A 20,141-nucleotide genomic window follows, 5' to 3' on the forward strand; every position below is an offset into this window, starting at 1 on the left:
TGTTGTTTCCCCTTCCTGCATAAACACACACATGCACCCTCCTTCACTGCAAGAAAGTTACCTGCCTACTGTGCCGGAGTTAGTGCTTTCATTATTGAAGCACATTTTTACTTTAGGTAATGATTGAATGCTTTTGACAGTGGAATTGAGAGAGCAGTAAAGGGGAAGACTAGAGTGGAAGAGAGAAAAAGCCCCTAAAAGAGCAAAGCCAATACTGGAGCTGGGGTATATGAGAATCTTTTCTTGTTAGGCTCTGTGCACTGTCCTTATATGATTGCAGCCTGACTGCTTAAAATAGTTTCCACTAAACTGGAGAAATTATATCACCTGTGGTTCCTCTATATTTAGAAGCCTTAAGGAGGAAACACAGTGGGGAAAAGATAACTGGTATAGGCTCCCTAGAGCTGACACAGTGAAGTTACCTGGACTTACCTGAGTGATCTTTGTCAATTATGTTAAAGATGATCTCCAGATCCTTTCTGTATCTGCACAGTGTTTCTGCCAAAGCTGGCTGAGCCTGGTTTTGAAATCACATACAAGAAGCTATTCAGACCTTGGTTTGAGTTAATTTAACCAACAGAATATCTATTCTCCAATTTCCATTTCCCAGTTTAGCTGTCAAATGTGAAAAAACAAATCTTTATGCTTGAGTTCTCTGGAATGACACTTCTGTGTCTTGCCCTGAGGAATAATCAGATAAAACCCATCACTTTCAGATGGCAGGGCAAGGGGGGAAGGAGCCCTTCACACCTCCTACCTTCAGTAATTATTTGTGGAAATAATCTTGGATAATCTAGGGAAGATGGTGTAGACCATGCACTCAAAGCACTCACTATACAGATGTGAATGGGTCCTGCTGTTTAGGAAAATTGTGGTGATACCTCTGTTCCAAAGCACTGTGCAGCCATTTGGTAACAACTGGGCTCTGTAGAAGTGACCTCAGATACCATTATAAACATCTAAAAGTCCATCTATAAATGTGACTTCCTCCCACAGGGGCCTGAACTGCCTCTGGAGCTTGTTTGAAATGCTCATTTCAAAGAGTAGGGGTTGAGTGCTCTGGGCAGGATTTGTCACATCTCCTCAGCTCCGTTATCTAAACGCCCTCAAGAGCCAAGAGAAAGTAAGAAGCAGTTCTAGCATGTGATTCATCCAACCTATTTTAAGCATCTACCTTAGCAGGGAATGATGATTCGTACCCTAGAAGTGCTCATTTTCCTCCAGTGACTATAAAAGGAAGCTCAGCAACTAGTTCAGCTGTAGATGTCTACTTGTTGGGCCAAACCACTGTCTTGTGCTTCAAATTGCACCAAAAGTTGTTCTCCAAGAACTGCAAGGAAGTGTTTTCCTTTTTACCTCTTTTATAGGTTGACCCATTTTCAAATCATAAAAACATGACATGAAGTCAACTTCTCCATCTGGGTTCATCTGTGCTAACTGAGACCGCAGCATCCTCCAGGGCAGTTCCAGCTGTAGGACAGACTCCATTGCTGCAACCCAGTCATTGACAGAAATCCTGCCTGCCAGAAGAGGTCAGGTCATAGTTAAAAGTACAGGACACAGCACACATCAGTCACCAGCACAAAGGGTTACAAAACACAAGGATTTTCTCTGAACCCTGGGATAAAAGCCCTCATAACAAAGGAGCGGTGGGGTTGGACTAGGCATTCCCACAGGTCCCTTCCAGCCACAAAGTTGTGATGCTGTTATGATGTTTACCATTTGAGAAAGCCACATTATGCCATGAAGAGTACTTCAGGTTTCAGCTGGGCTGCAATTAGAATGACATGTGGCTGAAAACTCAACACAGAAATATGTGAAACAGTTCAGTGGCCAAAGAAAGAATATCGTATTATTGAGTGCCCTTGTAAGGACACAGTCAAGTGAAAAGCCATCACAAGGAAAAGTTGTATTTGTGGCAGAAATAAACTTGCTTCTACATAAAAGGTCCATTTATTAACTTAGCACTGATTTTTCTTCAGCTGAGGGGTGAGTGTGTGTCTGCTAGAGGCATAGGCAGACTGTGTGTCTGCTGGAGGCATAGGCAGGCAACTTTCCCCAGATACCTCCCAGACTCAGAAGGAGACCAATTCCACACTCCCCACCTGAGACCCCACTTCCCTGTCTGACACATTCTGAAGACAGTCCTGCATTAAGGTGGTGGTGACCTTTGAGCTTCTGGAACTGGATTTGCCTTCCCAAACTCTCTACCCAACAGCAAATACCATTTCTTTATTTGCCCATGTCTTTCAGTTTTCTTTTTCCTACTTCAAGCTTCAAGCTGTTTGGGCTAAGCCCTTCCCAATGCCTATCCTCCTCTGTGGTCATGAAAAACAAGGTCAACCAGCCTCTGCTGCCCTCAGCCTGACACTGGCAGGCAGGCAGGACTCCTCTCCATGGAGTTTGTCCCCTCTGCCTCCCACACACATGGAAGCTGTTTTCTCCATGGTAGCAACCGGACAGAGAGGAAGTAGTACCTGTGCCATTGATGTCGTACTGTGCAAAAGCACTGATGAGTTCAGACCTGTGTGCATAAATCTTCTCTCGTAAGGACTTTAAGGCAGATGATTCAATTGTACCTACCCTAGGAGGAAAAAAAATCAGCAGATTATTAAAGGATTAAATTCCTCTAGCAGGTTATGCTTTTCAACCCTCATAATAAAATTCTTATATCCTTTAACATGTAGTATGTTTAGGGTCTAGTATGTTTTAAGTAGGATGACCCAAAACTCACTAGAACAACATCCAGTGGAGGGAAACCCCAAAGCAAACAAAACCAACAATGCTCCACAAGAATAAACTGAGTTTATGAGATAATTGAGTTTATGCAGGTAATTCTAAGCTGCTTTCCTTTAGTAATCTGACCACACTACTAGGCATGGCAAAGCTGTCATGATAAACTTTTGAGACTCAATTCATAACAGGATTTGTCCAGATTAACACTGCAGCCTTAAAGCAAACAGGTGCAGGCCATTTATGAGTCCATGACAATTGTCTGTTCTCATTGGGTGTTTCTCAGGAAACCAAGTTAAGCACCCAGAACATCTTTTGTCTACTGTATTAATTTTTAAATTGTAAAACAGAAAACCAGTAAGAATCAAGGAAAATGGATGCCTATTCAGTTATTCAGTCAAGCTCTAGATTTGTGGCAGGTACACTCAGTGTGAGGTGACTCCATGCTCACTGCATGCAACACACAGCTTTACCTCTCCCGGAGATTCTGCCTGCGCGTGAACTTGCTGACCTGGTACTGCACAAACCGAGGGGTCAGCTCGGGGTTCAGCTTGATGTAAGCGCCCCGGTTACTGCCCTCTTCATAATAGTTAGAGGCAGAGAATATGGTGATAACCTGACACAGGAAACAAAGAAACTGGATTGGCCAGAATAGCTCTTCCTGACACTTATTTCTGAAACTGATTTGAGAAAAAATTCCAGGTTACAAAATCATGTGTCTACATTTAAAACCCTGTCATTCACCAAATTGCTCTCGCCTTTTGAGTCAGAGCTCTGGGCCTTTATTTTTGACCTGTCAGACTTCAGAGAGCAGTGAGATATAACAAGCTGTTTAAGAGAAACCTCTTTCAAAGAGAGACCTGATTTTCAGGATTCTTGTTGGCCTCCCAATACAGAATGTTAGAAAGCAGGGCCAGAAGAGAAATAAGTAAGTTAAAGGCTTCTAGAGCCTTAGAGGATGTCTTGAACTGTATTTACACACAACTCTTGTTGGGGATTTTGTTGATGTCCATTTGTTTTCATGTAAGTAATAAATTGGTCCCCACTCCCTAAAGATGTAAAGAATTTTTTTACTTGGAACTCAGTAATTTGTTGTAACATCTATCTAGGACAAAGTTCCCCCAAACCCACTTTAACAAAGTGACTCTCTTTTTTTAAAATAAATTTTGCAGACAAACCTACTGTGGATGTTCCTGTGAAATTCACAGGAGAATTCTACTTTACATGGAAGCATCTTACCTTCCCATCATGACTGATCTCATAACCTTCTGGCTTAAATTCATGAGACCTGATGAGCATCTTCAGATTATATCTCTCAAACAGCTTGGCAGTAACATCGGGACCAAAGTAACAACCTCCTCCTCGACACTTGTTTGGTGTACAGCCATTTTGGCTTCTTGGATCACTCCACAGAATGTCAAGGATCTATAAATAGCAAACTCAAGCAAGTGAGGACTGATAGCAGGGGAAGACTGACAGGCTATGGCTGTCTAAAGTAGTGGCCACAGCAAAAGCCCCACAGTACAGGGAGAAAACACATAGGTCTTGGGGGTTTTCCTTCTTTTCAGGACCATATCCTTTTGGGCTGAGACTTTTGTTCTACTTTTTAAGAAATATTATCTAGATTTTGGATGAACTTTTTTGTTTCAGAAGAAATATCATTTCAGCAATGTACCTCCTTTCACAGCTGAGGTTTTCAGACTTGGGCAGGTGCACCAGAAAGGTTACCCGGGCTAATTCAATGAGAAAAAAGGCTGCTTTCTTCACAGGTTGGTAGGAGAGGCAATTTCTATTTCCCAGCACAGACTGGACAACCACATTGGTCCGTGGTTTTAGTTAAGCTTGGGAGTACCTACGCTAAACATGACAAGAGTTGCCTTTGGCTTTAATGTCTTCAGTTAGCTCACATTTCAAACGGACATTTTACATATTAGCATTTTAGTAGGGTTCAGACATGAAGATGAATTATCATGGTTTAATTCTAGTCAGTAGCAAACATTATTCAAAATGTGTTTGTTTAAACTTTTCTGGACAAGGTTTGCATTAACACATTCCACTTCATGTTTGTGTGCATCTCTTAGTGGATGAATGATTAGCTGGGGGAGTGTCAGATTTGGGGGGGGAAAGGGGAACCTTGCTTGTGCTCATTATGTTAGTTTTTAGGTCAGATAGGTATCTTGGGAAATCAGATTTTCAGAGAAACTAAGCTTTTCAAATTGTCACAATTTATTAAATTACAGTATAACAAAAGCTCTATATTTGCTCTGATATTCAAGATTAAATTAACAGCCAGAGGACAAAAACTTCCCACTTCTGAGTAATCTGCCTGTATGTCTCAGGAGCTGGGTGGCTTTTTTTGGGCTATATCAGCATTCAGTTGCCAAAAGCACAGCCAAAAAAAGGTGCTTTATCTCACCAGCAATTGCTGTCTGACCTGTTTAAACCAACAACCATTTATGTATCAACAGATCCAACCACAGGAGGGCAAGCAAACCCATTTCCTACTGAGCAGTTTCCTCCTCCTAACGGCTATGAAAAAAAAAAAAAATACTGGGTGAATTTTACTTGTAAGGTACAAAACTCCAAGCTTTTATTATCAGCTCTACAAAAAGCATCCAAAAAAGCTAATCGGTATCTAATATACTCCTTAGACTGACTGTTTTCCTATTAAGAGACAGTTCACTCAGACTCATGAACGCACTGCCAGAACAGAACACCGGCTGAGTTTGTGCGGGAGGGGTTTGGTATCAGTGTGTCTTTGGTTTCACCTACTTGTTTCCATTCCTTCTGGGCGGGGTCTGGAGGCAAATTTGAACCTGAAGGCTCAGTGGAGCCTGATGAAGAGATGTGTTGTGTCTTCCCTGCAACATGTTGGTTGGCAACGTGTTTACTGGGTTTGGTCGTGGGAATTCTCTTCTTCATTTGGTCCTGTCTGTTTCTCACTGACTTTGGTGGCCGCATCAAAGATTTCAACTTAAAATAAAAAAAAAGTTACTATCACAACAACAGAAGTTGATACAGAGATGTTGGCTGAAAGGCACATCCGCTCATGTTTCCTGTACTCAGGAGAACTCCTTGAGAGTTCAACTAATGTTAACTCTCATAATATCCTGATTTCACAGGTTTGGGAGAAGCTGCGGGTATTTGGCGCTTGCAGAAATTTTGCTTTATACCTATCAGTAATCAGGCTCTTCAGAGCTGCTTTCATATTCTTATCCAGACACACACACTCATTCCAAACACAGTAAATCTGAAGGTCTCACTATACAGCAAGTGGGGCCTGGGCTCAGGGAAGACACTTCAGTGCCCAGTTTCCCTGGGAACAAAATAAACATTCAAATTGTACAGAAGGTGAAACTCCACTTCTGCTTTGACACAGAACCATGCTGTTAGATTAATTTGGCTAAATTAAATGGAGTATCAGGAAGACAGTAGTGAAACTGATGGAATATTATATCAGGCCTTATACTTTTAAATCAAACTCCTCAAACATGCATGGGCATTTGCTATTCTGGAGTGGTGCACTATGGTTCCACGAATGACCATTAACATGGATTCTTCTCCAGGGAATGTCTTCTCATTTGAAATTCTCTCATACTAGCTTATTTCTAGAACAAAGCCAAAATAAACCCCAAAACCAAACCAACCAACCAACCCAAAAAATCCAAAGCAAAACACAAAATCCCAAACCAAAAAAAACCCACTCACCAATAAAATATACACAGTTGGCAGACCCCCAGATTTTACTCTTTAACAAAGGAAAGGACTAATTCAAAACAAATGCACAACACAGGGTTATATGCCAGTGCACTGACCTGTATTGAAACCTGTCCACTGCCAGCTGCAGCAATTAAAGTATATCACTTGGCCTTGAGTGACACGGCCCTGGGTTGTGGCCCACACATGTCTCATTAGCAATGCTCTCCTGTGGCAGCTACTTTGACCTGTTAATTCTGCATTTCACAGATACAACATTTCACAGAAACATGCAGAGCTGAGCCCTGGTGAAAGCATGGGCAGAACTCAGCTCACGGTTAGGACGCCTCTATCTGTAGTTAGGCACCCAGTTTTAGTGCACAGTGGTGCAGCCAACGGAGCCTAGATGCCAATGATCAGAAGTACTCATGCCCTTTTTCACATCTTTAAAAAAGAGACACAACTCACTGTGCTGCAAAGCATTTATTTCTGCTTTAGAAAATATGAGGATGACAAAAATAGCACTAGATTCCACAGACATTGATGACAGGGTACACTAAGTTGCTCAAACATTGGTCTCCTATGCCATCTGAGCTGCTCCACTATGGCTGTGAATTTGTGTGAGGGGGGCAGACACAAATCTGGCCTAAAGGGGACTGGTGGAGGGGACCTACAGAGAAGACTTCCTTCGGAGGCAGGCTAAGGCCAGAGGGGACATCCCTAGCCAATGGGGCACTTCCTTGCACAGCACTGCAGACGTGTGCCTAAGTAATGATATCCACCAAATCTCCTGGATCTCCACTGTCTATAAGGAGTCTCAGCACCCTGATCACAAGCAGACATCTTGATTCAGTTGTTCATATTGAGACCAAATCCCCCACTATTTTTAGCTGATTTGAAAGGTCAGTGTTTGCTCATCATTTCAGAAAAAAACATGAACATTTTTGTCTTCTAAATCCCTGAAAAGCAGTAGATAATGTTTTATCAAGGCCAGTTCTTGAATTTTGATCCTTCTGGAAAGGCTCTCCCACATGTACAACACTCAGCTGCTGCCAAGGGAGCGCCTCACAGGTGGAGAACTTCCCCCACACAACAGATGGCAGAAGCACAACCCCAGGAAAAAAGGCAGTGCTGGAAATATGTGGCTAAATTGATTTCTAAAGTGTTTAAAGGAAATGCTCAGGAATCAAGTCCTTTTCATACATTTTGGCTAATGTGTCATCACTGCAGGAGGAGTCATCTAAAGTGGCTTTAGCTATTTTACGGTCAAAAGACCCGTGTTATGTGGAGAGCCAGACAACTGGCTCTCAACACCTACTGCAACCTTGCTTCCTAAGCCCTGATTTTGAAGAAAAATTGGACTATTATTTTTCTTACATGCCTTATACTGCTGCCATTTCCTTTCCTAATGCAAATGACCTGATACTAGCATTCATAGCACAACATTTCTAAAAGAAAACAAAATTACCCTCACATGAATATGATCTCTTACCTTATTTCTCTCAAGCGCATTCAGGAAATCCAAATCTGTGGTGTCTGAAATCCCCCCATGCAGGATAAGAACTTTGCTATCAATTATAGTGGCAAGGGGAAGCCAGCTGAAAACATCTCGCAGAAGACACAAAATCTGTTTCCAATGGTCCTGTAAAATATACTCTTACATTAGATCCTATTTCTGGCAAATTCTGTTGCTTCTAGGTTCAAGATTTTGCTGAAGTGTCTGCTACAATTTATATGAACAGTTTTATTCAGGTGATATCCTGAACTGCAACCCTGACAAACGTGTTCCAACATTTACTTTAGGGTCATTTAATTGTCTATGTAGCGTTTCGCTTTTTTCTTTCATGTTTACCTCTTTTTGTGTTCTTGATTGTTCTTATGGATGTTACTTATTTCATCCCATAGATCTCTGGGCATAAGAAACTAGCACTTAAAATTGTTTTGTCAGTTATTCCACTGATAGGTCAAAATAATTTCACCTACATCACTAAAGTAATGCTCTGCTACACCTAAATAAACTGGTTTGAACTTTTCTTGTTTACACAGGTTTCATTTTACATGTGCAATTCTACCAAAAAAAAAAAAAATACAGGGTAAGGAGGAGGACTCTTACCTTGTACTTCTTTGAAACTTCTTTTGTGAATCCATATCTGAAAACAGGATGGCATCATGAACTGGTTTTCAGTATGCACCTTCTGCATGGTTTCCTGTGCTATGGTGTTTTCCTGGAGTTTTCTAGCCCCCTTTTTCACCTGCCATTCCATCTCACCTCAGCTGAAATGTGCTTTCCTCCACTCTGTCTTGAGATTTGAGTTAAACTCGTTTCTTGTGCATAACAGAGGATGGGAACAGAATCCAGCCTAATAGTTATTAAGAGGCCTTTTGCCAGCTCTACCTCTTAGATATCAGAAAGAAATTCCAAAGGAACCTGATGATGGGCAAAAATTCCCACAAAATGTTCAGAGAGTTTTTGTCTTAACTACAATATAATGATAGAATCATATCATAGAATGGTTTAGGTTGGAAGGGGCCTTAAAGATCATCTCATTCCAACCCCCTGCCATGGGCAGGGACACCTTCCACTAGATCAGATTGCTCAGATCTTCATCCAACTGTCATGTCTTTTCCTCCACAAGGGACAAGGATTTTAGTACCTAATTCTTTTAACTCTGAGATATCTTCATCAAGGGGCATTTTCACAACACTCAGCTTTCAAATTTACCAATGTGCAGCACTGCTAATCAAAACAAAGCGTGATAGACAGGAATACCTCCGTGCACTCCATACCATCACAGACTTAGTTAATATTTTCTGCTATTCTGGAGAGGAATTGTTCTACCTTGGAGGTTAAGTAACTGATCTTGGTTCATGTTTGTTGTTTTTTAGGGTGTTTTCAATTAAGTGCTGAAAAAGTAATTATCACATGAAACTGATTCTCTTTCGTGGATCATTAGTAGGACTTGCCTATGGGCCTCTGAGCCGGGTGCTGACACAGAGGTCTGTGTTAAAACAGCAATACATCCTGTGTGCACACATCAAATGATGCAAGGGCTACAGCAGCTTACCCACTAGTCAGTCACCCAAAAGCTTTCTGGGGCAGTTTAGAATTGTAGGGAGTAGGACTGAGGAATTCTCACATCTCTGAGATGCTTTTTGTCTCCAAGTCACACTTTGACTACAGCCAGAGCCACTGGCTGTGCTCACTCCCTTGCCTGCACTGCACAGCTGAGTGCAAATGTCTGTGTTAGAAAACAGGGTGTCAGCTTTCCTGCACTGACACCTCCAACTGATGAAGCTCCTCTGAGCAAAGGGTAAGATATTTACCTGCCCTTTGTGTTACAGAAGTGAAATCTTACTTAAAAGTTAACTAAAATATCAAATTTCACTAAATATGTGCTTTAAGTAAAATACAATCCTTCCATCCATTCTTCCCCAATTTTGATACTCTGGAAGCTGCACTAAGCCCTCTGACTTCAATGGATTATGATTAGATCAAAGACAAGACATGATTGCCATTCAAATGTCTGTGTGTAGTGAGGATGTTCCTTCCCCACACACATGCTGAAAAGGCAAAGCTCTACCTGACTACTTAATAAAATATTATTTCTGTTTTAGGGTGTCACAGTGGCTAAAGTAGCATTCAAAAGCTCAAAAATTTCTAGTGATAGGCCAGATATTACCTGCCCCACTCCCAAAATCTACCTCAGGTTCATGATGTAGTCTTCATGGTTTCCTCTATTCAAGTGTAAATCATTGGGATAGATAAGAAGAAATGCAAATAGGATTATAAGTATTTCCATAGAATTTTTCCCTCTGTCGACAAAATCACCATTAAAGACATAGCAGTTTTGTTGTGAAGGCAGACCATTCTGCAGAAAGAAAAAAAAAAGGGGGGGCATTTAGAGAGGCTGCTATGCTACTGTAATAAAGGAAATAGCATTTAAATGAGATCCCATTGCTAGAAATTCTGAAAAAAATCCTGCATAATACAGAGATCTAAAATGCAGCATTTCTTTATTTCCACTGTTTAGAATAAAAGCCTTCATATCAGACAACCTGAGCCATTAGAGAAGAAAGGACCTCTCTGGCTGTTCTTACAATGCCATCTCTAATCCTTTCCTCTACCTATTAAATTAAATTGAAAGGGACCAAAAGGAACATCAGTCTTGTAGTAAAATATAAGTTTTTGTTAATGCAACTGTTCCCAGGAAATTATGCTCTTGTAAACAGAAGGGAGTCATTCAGTTTGAATGGAAGATAAGAAATGCATGAAAAATTATCTTCTGATGTAAGTTTGAATGGATTTCATATATTTACATTGTTTGCAGTGTATGCTTCCAAAACTCCTGAGAAGGACTATAGTCCAGATGCTATAAAATCTTAAGACAGAATTTAAGACTTGAAGAGTTTGATTTCACTTGCTTTAATCCTGAAAGCACTACCTGAATTTCACTCATGAGAGTCAAGATATACTTGAAAGCTCACAAATCTGAGAGGCTGTATATACAGGTATTTCTTACCTTTTTTTTTTTTTTTTTTTTTCTGAAGATACAGAGGAATGCTTTATTATAAATGGTGACTTAGTAAAGACAAGTATTTTGAACTGATGGTATGTTTTATTAGATTAATTACCAGCACATGAATGGGTGCCACCTGCTTACGGAAAATATAGCACCTCCTATATGTAGCTTCATAATTTCCAGTCATGAGTATCAGAAATAGTATTTCAACTTTGACTTGCCAGAAAAGGGAAACCTGTTTTCTCAACTGATATGTACAAGAAATATCAATAGAATATCTATAAAATTACGTTATAACTGTGGAAGCCACTCTTAAAAGTTCTGACAGTATTGCAGGACATCCCACTTCTTGAATATATCTACAGTATCAGTGTCAAGCTTTTCTTGTGTTCCTATGGCATTACTGGTATTCTGCCTTAGTGGGTTTATTGCAGGATGTGTAATGTGGCCAGGGACTGATATAATGTGTAATTTAAATCCTTATGAGAATATCTCTTTTTGTCCCAATCAGTGTTCTGTGCTTTCATGTTAGATTGCAAAATCCTTGGATTTTGCTATAGCCTGTCCTGAGCCCTTTCCAAGTTAACTTGGAAAGCGCCTTTGCTTGCTCTGTGCTCACGGGCATGGCAATGTATGAGGCTCTTCTAATGCAGTGGGTTGAAGTGATTTTAAAAAGGAGAGGATGGATTTCAGGAGTGGAACAGACAGCAGAAACTCAGCAGCAGTTTCTGGAAAGATAGATAAACAATAAATAAAGGCTTTGCCTTAAAGCCAATAGGCATGCAAATCCACCAGCAGACTGTGAGTATACACACAACCACTCTAACTGCAGTTCTCATGGAAAGACACATTTACTGGAGCACCCTCCAGACACTATCACTCTTACACACAATTTGAGTTTTAAACAAGTTTGATTTGGACTTCCAACTTCAGTTTTAGTTTTGTTCCACACTCATGCATTTTCCTTTTCTGCGGTTTCAACCAACAATGAGAGCAAAACTAAAGTAAAGGCTGTTGCAGCCTCTGACATGTCAGAGAGGCAAACAAGGCCCTCTAATGACTAGCAACTTGCTGCTAGGCATCATTACTGTATCTCCTGGGTTAGTGATTAATTAACTTCTGTTTGTTGTTGGCATTTTCTACTGCTTCAGGCCATTTCTATCTATAGCATCCCTTTAACAGCCTAACTGAGCAATACATAATTAAAAATTCAAGTGTTTCATGGAATATCAGGAAATGCTGTAATTTAATGAAGATTAATGCAGGGTCTGAATGAACCTTACAAACTGGTTATTGAGGAAAAAAAAGTAAGTGTCTTAGATTCAGCCAAACCAGGTGTAAGGATTATACACCATCTGCAGCATTGTATCAATATGCTATAGATTGCCAGCTCTGTGTGTTTGCTGCGGGTGGTCTGTGGAAGTGACAAGCCTGGTCTGCATGTAGGCCTCCAGAATCAATTTCAGCTCTGCACAGCCCTGTGCAGAGCAAGATCACTCCCATGGCATAGTTTAGGATTGCACCCTCTTGTTCAAGGTAGTTTGAACCAACCTGGAGGATGAAATCCCTTCCAACTGAAACAGAGTTTAGGAAGGAGGGAAAAAAATGGATCCCAGAAGCCAACTGGGTTCACTGCTCATCTGAGTAAACTGCTCAGAGGGGACAGAAAATAGTGTGATTTAATTTGCTTCTAAATAACTAATCAGCTCTATCATATGCTCTCTATATTCTCAACTACTTTGAAATGACAAAACATTTGCCCATTTTATTTGATTTGATGGAAGGGACTTCCCTAGAAATTTAACAGAGAACAACTGGGTGTTATCTCTAGTCTGAAGTCAGTGGGAGTTTTGGCTCTGAATTTACTGAAGTCAGGATGAGAGTTGCTTGTTTTTTTCTCTTTATAACATCCATTAGTGGGGGGGAAAGAATTGGCATCTGTTTACTCCAAAAAAATAAAATGCAGGCTGATTGCAGTTGTAAATATAATTAAATCTGAGCATTTATCTCCAAAATACTTATATTTCCCATTCCAGGTTCTGTGTGTGAAACCAATATGTGTCGTACTTATTCCAATTTTAAAAAGAGAGCTAAACAACTAAAAGACTGCAAGCCAAGAACCAGCTAAAGATGGTTGATTAGTAAGAAAAGCAGGACTCTGTAAAAAGGTCTGATTATATTTTAACTATACTTCAACAGACTTCGGGTGTGCGCTTGGGCAAAACAACCACATTTACATTGAACAAGTCTCAGATGAAGTGTAACAAAGCTGGAATCAGGGGGAGAACGACACCATTTAAACACCTGGTTTAGCTCACTCCAGTCTCCATTCAGTGCAGATGAATGTGTAAGGATCTGACACAAACCCTTCCCCCCTGCCCCGGAAAGCTCAAATCAAAGAGAGTACCTGCTCAATCAAAGGTGGTGATTCATCCTGAAGATAAATGTGAAACTAAATACACAACATTTCCTGCATCTTCAGTTAAACATACAATTGTGGAAAAGCTAGCCTGGAGATTAATTTGTTCTACACATCAGTAAAACAGAGCTATGCTTTTTTAGCATGATAAAAAAGGATATGTGAAGGGTGCCCAAAGCACTTTTATTTTTTGCAGACCATGTGATTGCTTCCAAGGCTTAAAAAGCTTTTAAACACCACTCTTTCTTGTTTCCTGATAAAAACAAAAACACTCCCCTCCCAAAAAAACCCCAACAACAACAAAAAACCCGACAAACCCAAAAAACCAAACCAAACTAAAAAAACCCAACCAAACAACAAAACCCCCAAGCCAACGCAAAAGCAAACCAAAAAACCTGCAGGTATCAGTGGAAGGCCTAAATGAAAGCTTCTGCATTTTTTCTTGAATGTTAAAATTATCCATGGTGTAGTGTTACATCAGGAACTCAGTTAGCTCCTGATTTTAGCAGACTTCAGTCAATATGGAATTTAAAACAGTGGCAGAACTTTGGAGACTTTGCAAGGAGTCCTCTTATGTTTTGGCTCATGCTGCAGTTCAGCATTCAGGAAAACAATAATGTCCTTGACCTCCTACACAGTGAGCAGGAGGATATGAAGAAGGGAAAGCCCTGACAAAGACACCAAATTGTTCCATGATTTATGTGTGGTGTACGGACACCACATAAGCAGTTCTAATGGTGATAAATCTGTCACATATAAATAACTGTTCTTAATAACAAGTCATAAAGTGAAAATGCTCCATCTCAGAGTACCTACTTACCTTATAGAATATCAGCAAAAGATCATCCAGGTTTCCATGCAAATCTCCTACAGGAAACAAAAAGAATTTTTAAAAAATTTCTCACAGAGAAGGAAGAAACTAGAATTATAAAACCGGAATTAGCTGGATCTAATACCTTTTTATACTGCACAACTGAACATGTTTCAGGGACAGGTTTTGATTACTACCAGTAGGAAGTGATGGAGAGTGTCAAGAATTGTTCATGCGTGTGTGCCTCAATGCTAAGGCCACAGGAATGATGGATTGGGCCCTTTCTGAGAGGTTTGTTTGGAACAGGCAGGAGGATTTCACCCCAACACCATGCGTCACTGCAGCACAGATCCCCTGTGCATCTGACTGCATTTCATGCTCGCAGAGCCAACCTTTTCATGTCTGTGACTCACCACCACGAAGCTGCAGAACAGTTTCAAAACCTATCTTGTGATAATATGCTTTTACCACCAATAATTAGGAAAAGAGAAATGACATTTTTATGTGTATACATTTTCTGTGCTTTTGATTAATTATGAGCCTGCTGAATTTGTTCTAAGGGATCTTTCAAGCTATGATAGATATTTATCACATGTAGATGCAAACATTTCAGGTATATATTTAATCTACATTATTAATTTGAAATTATAAGAAATGGAGAGTGATACCTTAAGGAAATAGACATTTTGGACCAATTATGTTTAAAAATGGGTTATCTGTCTTCTGCAGAGGTTCTTTCTGGTGACAAAAGCTTTTAGTTTCAGTACAGGAGAGGGATCCCTTTTGATGCTGCTTACATAGTGCAAATGCAATGCAAACATGAAGAGGAATGTTTATTTAACGAGAACATGTGTTGTGAACAAGCATGAATCTGTGTTTCCTTGGTTTGGAAAGGGGTCTTGTTGGCTTGGTTAATAAATTATTGTTTATACAAAACCTCATTTAAACAAACCCTTTCCTGGCAATCAAAGTAGGTCCATAACCACATCTTAAAAATATTATTTATTTTGCATGTCTCACAGTACCTCCTTTATACCACTTTACTATTACACACAGCACACACTGATAGATGTAAAGAGTTATGTCACCATTACTGTTCTGTTTTGCAGCTACTGCATTCTGTATCAAGTCAGGATACTGCATCCCATTATCCATAATTTACAAAAGTGTAACAAAATAGATGGGCAAAGAGCTCTTAGTTCCTTACTGTGTGACACATCATTCTGTGAGACTAAATTGTTGGTTGTATAAAGACTTATCCATCTTTTTGGGTCTCCTTAGAAATGAGGGGTTATTATCATTTCAATTTATTCTAGATAGTCATGCTGTCAATGAAAGGTCTTTTTTGCCACCTATATTAAACCCTCATTAAAATCATTACTGAGTAAATTATGATTAAAATCATTAAAATCATTACTGAGTAAGGTTTTTTTTCCCAGTGAGAGGAGAAAGAGGTGAGACTTAAAGCCAGTGATCAAAATACTTGGTCGCATTTTAGAGGTGGAAGTGTGGGAGTATTTAAGTTGCACTGCAGTGTTAGCTGAATTAATACTGACTCATTCAGAAATGTGAAACAAGAACAGGAAAAAGGAGGTGAGGGAATTTCCTAAAATATACTTTATGATTCAGGAACTTTATTATTTTGTTTGTTTGCTCCAATTTATGCATTTGTGGGGGAAAACAAATAAAAAGAAATAACTTTTTAGGGCATTGAGAACTTTCTTCTAATGGCAAAATTTGGAAATGCCAGTATCATTCTCTCAGCACTTAGAATATCAACCCATAGCCCAAAGCAGTTATCTTCTCTGGCACCTTACCACAGACAGTTATTTCCTTGGAGTAGGAAGTTGAAAGATGGGTGATATTTGGCATCTCCTTGAGAACCCTCCTAGTTTCACTTAGCAGCTGCAGTACATAGCGGGCATGAAGCAGCTGGGAGAAGAAAAAAACAGGTAGAAAAGGAAGACTTATCTGAATTAGCAATAGGTCTGCCTGCTTTTTAATATCAGACATGTACTGCCAAGGTTATTTATAGTGCAGACCTCCAGACATGAGTACAGGCTGTATGGCCTAGTGCTGGAAATTAGGAGTGTTCATAGCTTTGCATTTGCTTCCCAGTGAATGGATATGGAGCCCTTACTGAACTTGTTTTATAGATTTTCCCACTTTATTTATACTGGTCTGTTTCTATTCTTCCTGTTTTTCAGAAGAGATAAGACTTAAACAGCACTCAAAATCACTGCATAAGGCCATCTGTTTAAAGTAACTGGGAAAAAAAAATAAAAAGGATGTCAAGAGACATCCTAGGTGTGAGTAAAAAACAAAACAAACAAAACAAAAAATCCCAGAACCTCCAAAACACAAGCCAACAAAAAAACCACAAAGGTCATAAATGATATTTCAGCAAATTGCAAAAACAATGACAAGAAAACTCCAGTAAGAGCTGGCTTGGTAAGGGTTGTCTTCCTGTTCACAGTGAAGAAGTTATAACAGTGCAACGTTGAAGTTTCTGGTCTTCTCTCCCGATGTTTTTTAGGAAAATTTTGTCAGTTGGTGATTTTTAAAGCTTTTAATTTCACCAGAGATCTGAGGAATTTTAGTAGTGGAGATATATGAGCTACAGAATGACTTTTCAAGATTCATGTCTTTAAGCAATCAAAAAGGCCAATTACATATGACCATTTCCTTAATAAAATGCCAGCCAGTAAGAGAAGGGAGAGTGGACAGTAAGGTGAAGTCTGGGTTGGCTCATTTATCATGTGCTTTATATTTGGTACTTTTACAATCAGCCTCCACAGAAAATTACTAGAGAAAAATATTCTTATTTAGTAAATTAAAAAGCATGATAGATCCTTGCCCCTTTTATACAGCATATTTTTAAGCACAAATAATTACAAGTTCAAAGAAAGCTGTCCTATTTAATGCCTCCCTGCTCCATCCTCATCTTGTGCGCAACAAAAGGGCTTACTCAGGAATATAGAGAATGAGGAACAGCCTCCTCAGTGCCTTGGAAGCTGCAGCCTGAGCTCCAGAGATTTATGCTGTCACTCTGTTCTGCTACATTAGCAATGCTTTATAGTCACTCCACTGTTACGGTGGAGTCTTGCACTCTGCAATGAGGTGATTAACCCTTACACCTCAATTCCTCTAAAAGAATGAGGTGGGGGACAAAAGACAGAGGACCAAACAATGAACACTTTTAACCCATAAAAAGATGATAATTAGTTTCTATCTTAGCTCAGGACACCTTCCCCAGCCCTGCAATCTCACTGAGAACCCCAGCCTTGCAGCTGCTAAGGGTTCCCATTTCATTTCAGTAGTCCCTGCCTCCTCCCCTGCGCCAGGCCTGGTGGTCATGCAGCAAAGTAGTGAATCAAATGTGGGAACTCGTCTGTCTGAGAACTGTCTGCTTTTGATTTTATTGTGTTAGCTTACAGCCAGATCAATTTCCCAAGGCAGCTTACCATGCATATTTATGATCACATTGCGCTAGCAGGAAAAAGTAATGAGATGTAAAAGAAGGGTGAAATACCTCTTTGGGCACTAGTTTAGCTTTACATTGGAATTGTGGAACTACAACTTGACAGATGTAAAATAAGTTAAAAAAAGAAAACAAGCTAGTTGCAAATTACCTGTTCATTCCTGAAAGCATGAAGGAGAGCATTGGCATCTTCAACAGTAAGGGGGAATGAGAGTCGTGGTCCGTAATAGGAGTCTGGAACATCAATCTTCTTTTCAAATTCTTTTAAACATAAGTCTTCATCCACCACCTGAGGAGCACTAGGGCTGGTGAAAATTTGAGAAACTGGAACAGGATAGAAGGAAAACAAAAATGTAGAAACTCCACCAGGCCCCCATAGAGCTCTAACAGCGTGGCCAGAACTGGTTGAATGTAACTGCTTTAACTGCTGCAGTATTACAATGGCTGACTCCTGCCTCCTTTAGTGGAAAAGCTCCAGTCTCCCCAGATTGTTTCACAATACTAAAACCAACCAACCAATCAACCACAACAAGGAAATAAAGACCAAACCAAACTTTAAAACAGACAAAAACTCTTTTCCAACTGCTAGTAACTATGGTCAGGTTACAAAACATTTTGCACTGAAGTTGTGGAGCAGTCTGCTCATAGGTAACGAGAACCATCACCTGGTACAAACTTCCTTCTCCTTCCCCGTGATGCAAGGAGATGCAAAAGTCATGGCTGATCATTTAATGACCATCATCTGTTTAAAGTTCAACATTACACTTTTAATACAGGTTTTGAAGATTCCCTTCTATTGCTTTTATTTTCTACTTAAAATTTTTCGGCTAAATACCAGCAGGTCACAGTGATTATTTTAAAAGTCACCAACAAAATTATATTTATTCACAGCAGATTGCAAATCACTCCTTTCTGATACAGCTAGGAAACAATGCCAGCTTTTGGTTGGCTGCCATAAAACTATTGGATGAAGCAAAGTAAACAAAAACAGAGTGGTGAAAGTAGAGCACAGCTTCTAATTTTCCTGGAACATGAAGGAAGCAGGAACACTGTTAATTGCTTCAATCCAATATTTCTCTTGACATAATGTTGAAACCTAACTGGCTGATCAGTGGATTTCAGAGTTTTTTTCTTGCAGATTGTCTTAGTCATATATTATTCTAAAAGAGAGAACCAGTCCCTAAATGAAAGTGTTCTAGCAGATGCTGTTGCAGAGTTGCTCTTGTGAGATGATTGTTGTAAACACTTTGTGCTGGGCTACAGTTAAGTTTTCTGTAACCCTGATTTCCTGCAACTGCAAATAAAAATGTATTATTTACAGCTGTGTAGCTGTATTATTTATTGCTGATTTACAGCTGGCCTGTAGCTGTGACTCAAAACTCACAGTAGCCAAAACCAGCATGTAGCCTCATAAATGATGAGACTCATAAAGGCCAACTTGTCTTGCAACTGGATAAAATCCATATTAAAGAAATAAACAGATAAAAATGTAATCTGGATTTTAAAAAGTCCCCTTTTACTATCAGTACTTCAGCTGTGAGCTGATTAGCACTTTCAGTGCTAATGCAATGTTATACTCAGCCATTTAAATGGATTAAGGCATCACGTAACAGCAAGGTGCTCAGGGTTCACCATTTTCACCAAGTGCAGTTTGATTTGCAATCTCCCACCACAGTTACAGCTTTGTCTGGCTGGACACCAGAATGTCGCCATGGACTGAAATTGCTGATTCTCACATACTGATCAACCAAGCACATTTGCACCAATTCTTGCTCCAGCTCTAGCAGCAGGCCTCTGGACAGTATCTCCCTCTGCACCCCACTTCCAAAGAAGTGGAGACTACAGAACCAACTCCTCAGACCACTAATGCCTAATATCTTGCCTGTTCTAACCAGCTTTCCTCATCTGACTTGACTCCTTCAGAGTCAGTGATCTTCTCAGCATTTCAAGCCAGGCAGACACCTGCCCATGCCTGCTCCTGCTCTTGCCTTCCCTTCCAGCACACAGTAGGCCATCCATCCATTACCTCTGAACATGAACTTGCCTTCCTCACAGACTCACTTCTATTTTGGCACATGCTCAGGCTGGTAAACCTAATCCTTCCCTGTCGGGCAGATCTCTGCAAAATACACCCTGTTTTCCACTTCTGGATGAGTTGTCAAAAGCCAGTCATGGTCATTACCCTTAAAGTGTGCTTATGGCTCCTCAGGCTGTCTTTCAGCTGGATTTAAAGGCTTCTTCCTGCACAGCATGACTGTCCCATCTCTGAACAGTCAGTAATGGATGACCTAATGCAGCTTGGGGAATCACCACACTATTCAGCAAGTACCCCAGCTCACCCACATGCCCCATGCAGGACTAATTCTGAAGGATTCAGCACCCCTCACATTTTGCTATTCTAGTCAAAGCTGTCAAAGGCTCTTTCAGTTCATACTGAAAGAAAGGGATGAAAAGCCTTGGCATGCCTGGTTCTGGCACACA

The 20,141-nt window shown here is 40.1% G+C and overlaps 1 protein-coding gene across 1 annotated transcript in view; it reads right to left on the reverse strand.

Moving 5' to 3' along the window:
• Positions 1-20,141, reverse strand: part of PPEF1 (protein phosphatase with EF-hand domain 1) — a 38,262-nt gene that overhangs the window by 1,305 nt on the left and 16,816 nt on the right. Inside the window, exons 5-16 of the mRNA XM_053934344.1 lie at positions 17,812-17,984; positions 15,997-16,111; positions 14,189-14,235; positions 10,132-10,298; positions 8,543-8,579; positions 7,922-8,071; positions 5,506-5,706; positions 3,973-4,158; positions 3,207-3,349; positions 2,478-2,584; positions 1,357-1,520; positions 433-517 (exon numbers count right to left, since the gene is read on the reverse strand). Of these exons, the coding sequence (XP_053790319.1) occupies positions 433-517; positions 1,357-1,520; positions 2,478-2,584; positions 3,207-3,349; positions 3,973-4,158; positions 5,506-5,706; positions 7,922-8,071; positions 8,543-8,579; positions 10,132-10,298; positions 14,189-14,235; positions 15,997-16,111; positions 17,812-17,984 (1,575 nt within the window). The remainder of the gene's footprint in view (positions 1-432; positions 518-1,356; positions 1,521-2,477; positions 2,585-3,206; positions 3,350-3,972; positions 4,159-5,505; positions 5,707-7,921; positions 8,072-8,542; positions 8,580-10,131; positions 10,299-14,188; positions 14,236-15,996; positions 16,112-17,811; positions 17,985-20,141) is intronic.

The sequence above is a fragment of the Vidua chalybeata genome, chromosome 2 (assembly GCF_026979565.1).
Source record: "Vidua chalybeata isolate OUT-0048 chromosome 2, bVidCha1 merged haplotype, whole genome shotgun sequence".
In the NCBI taxonomy this organism is placed as follows: Eukaryota; Metazoa; Chordata; class Aves; order Passeriformes; family Viduidae; genus Vidua; species Vidua chalybeata.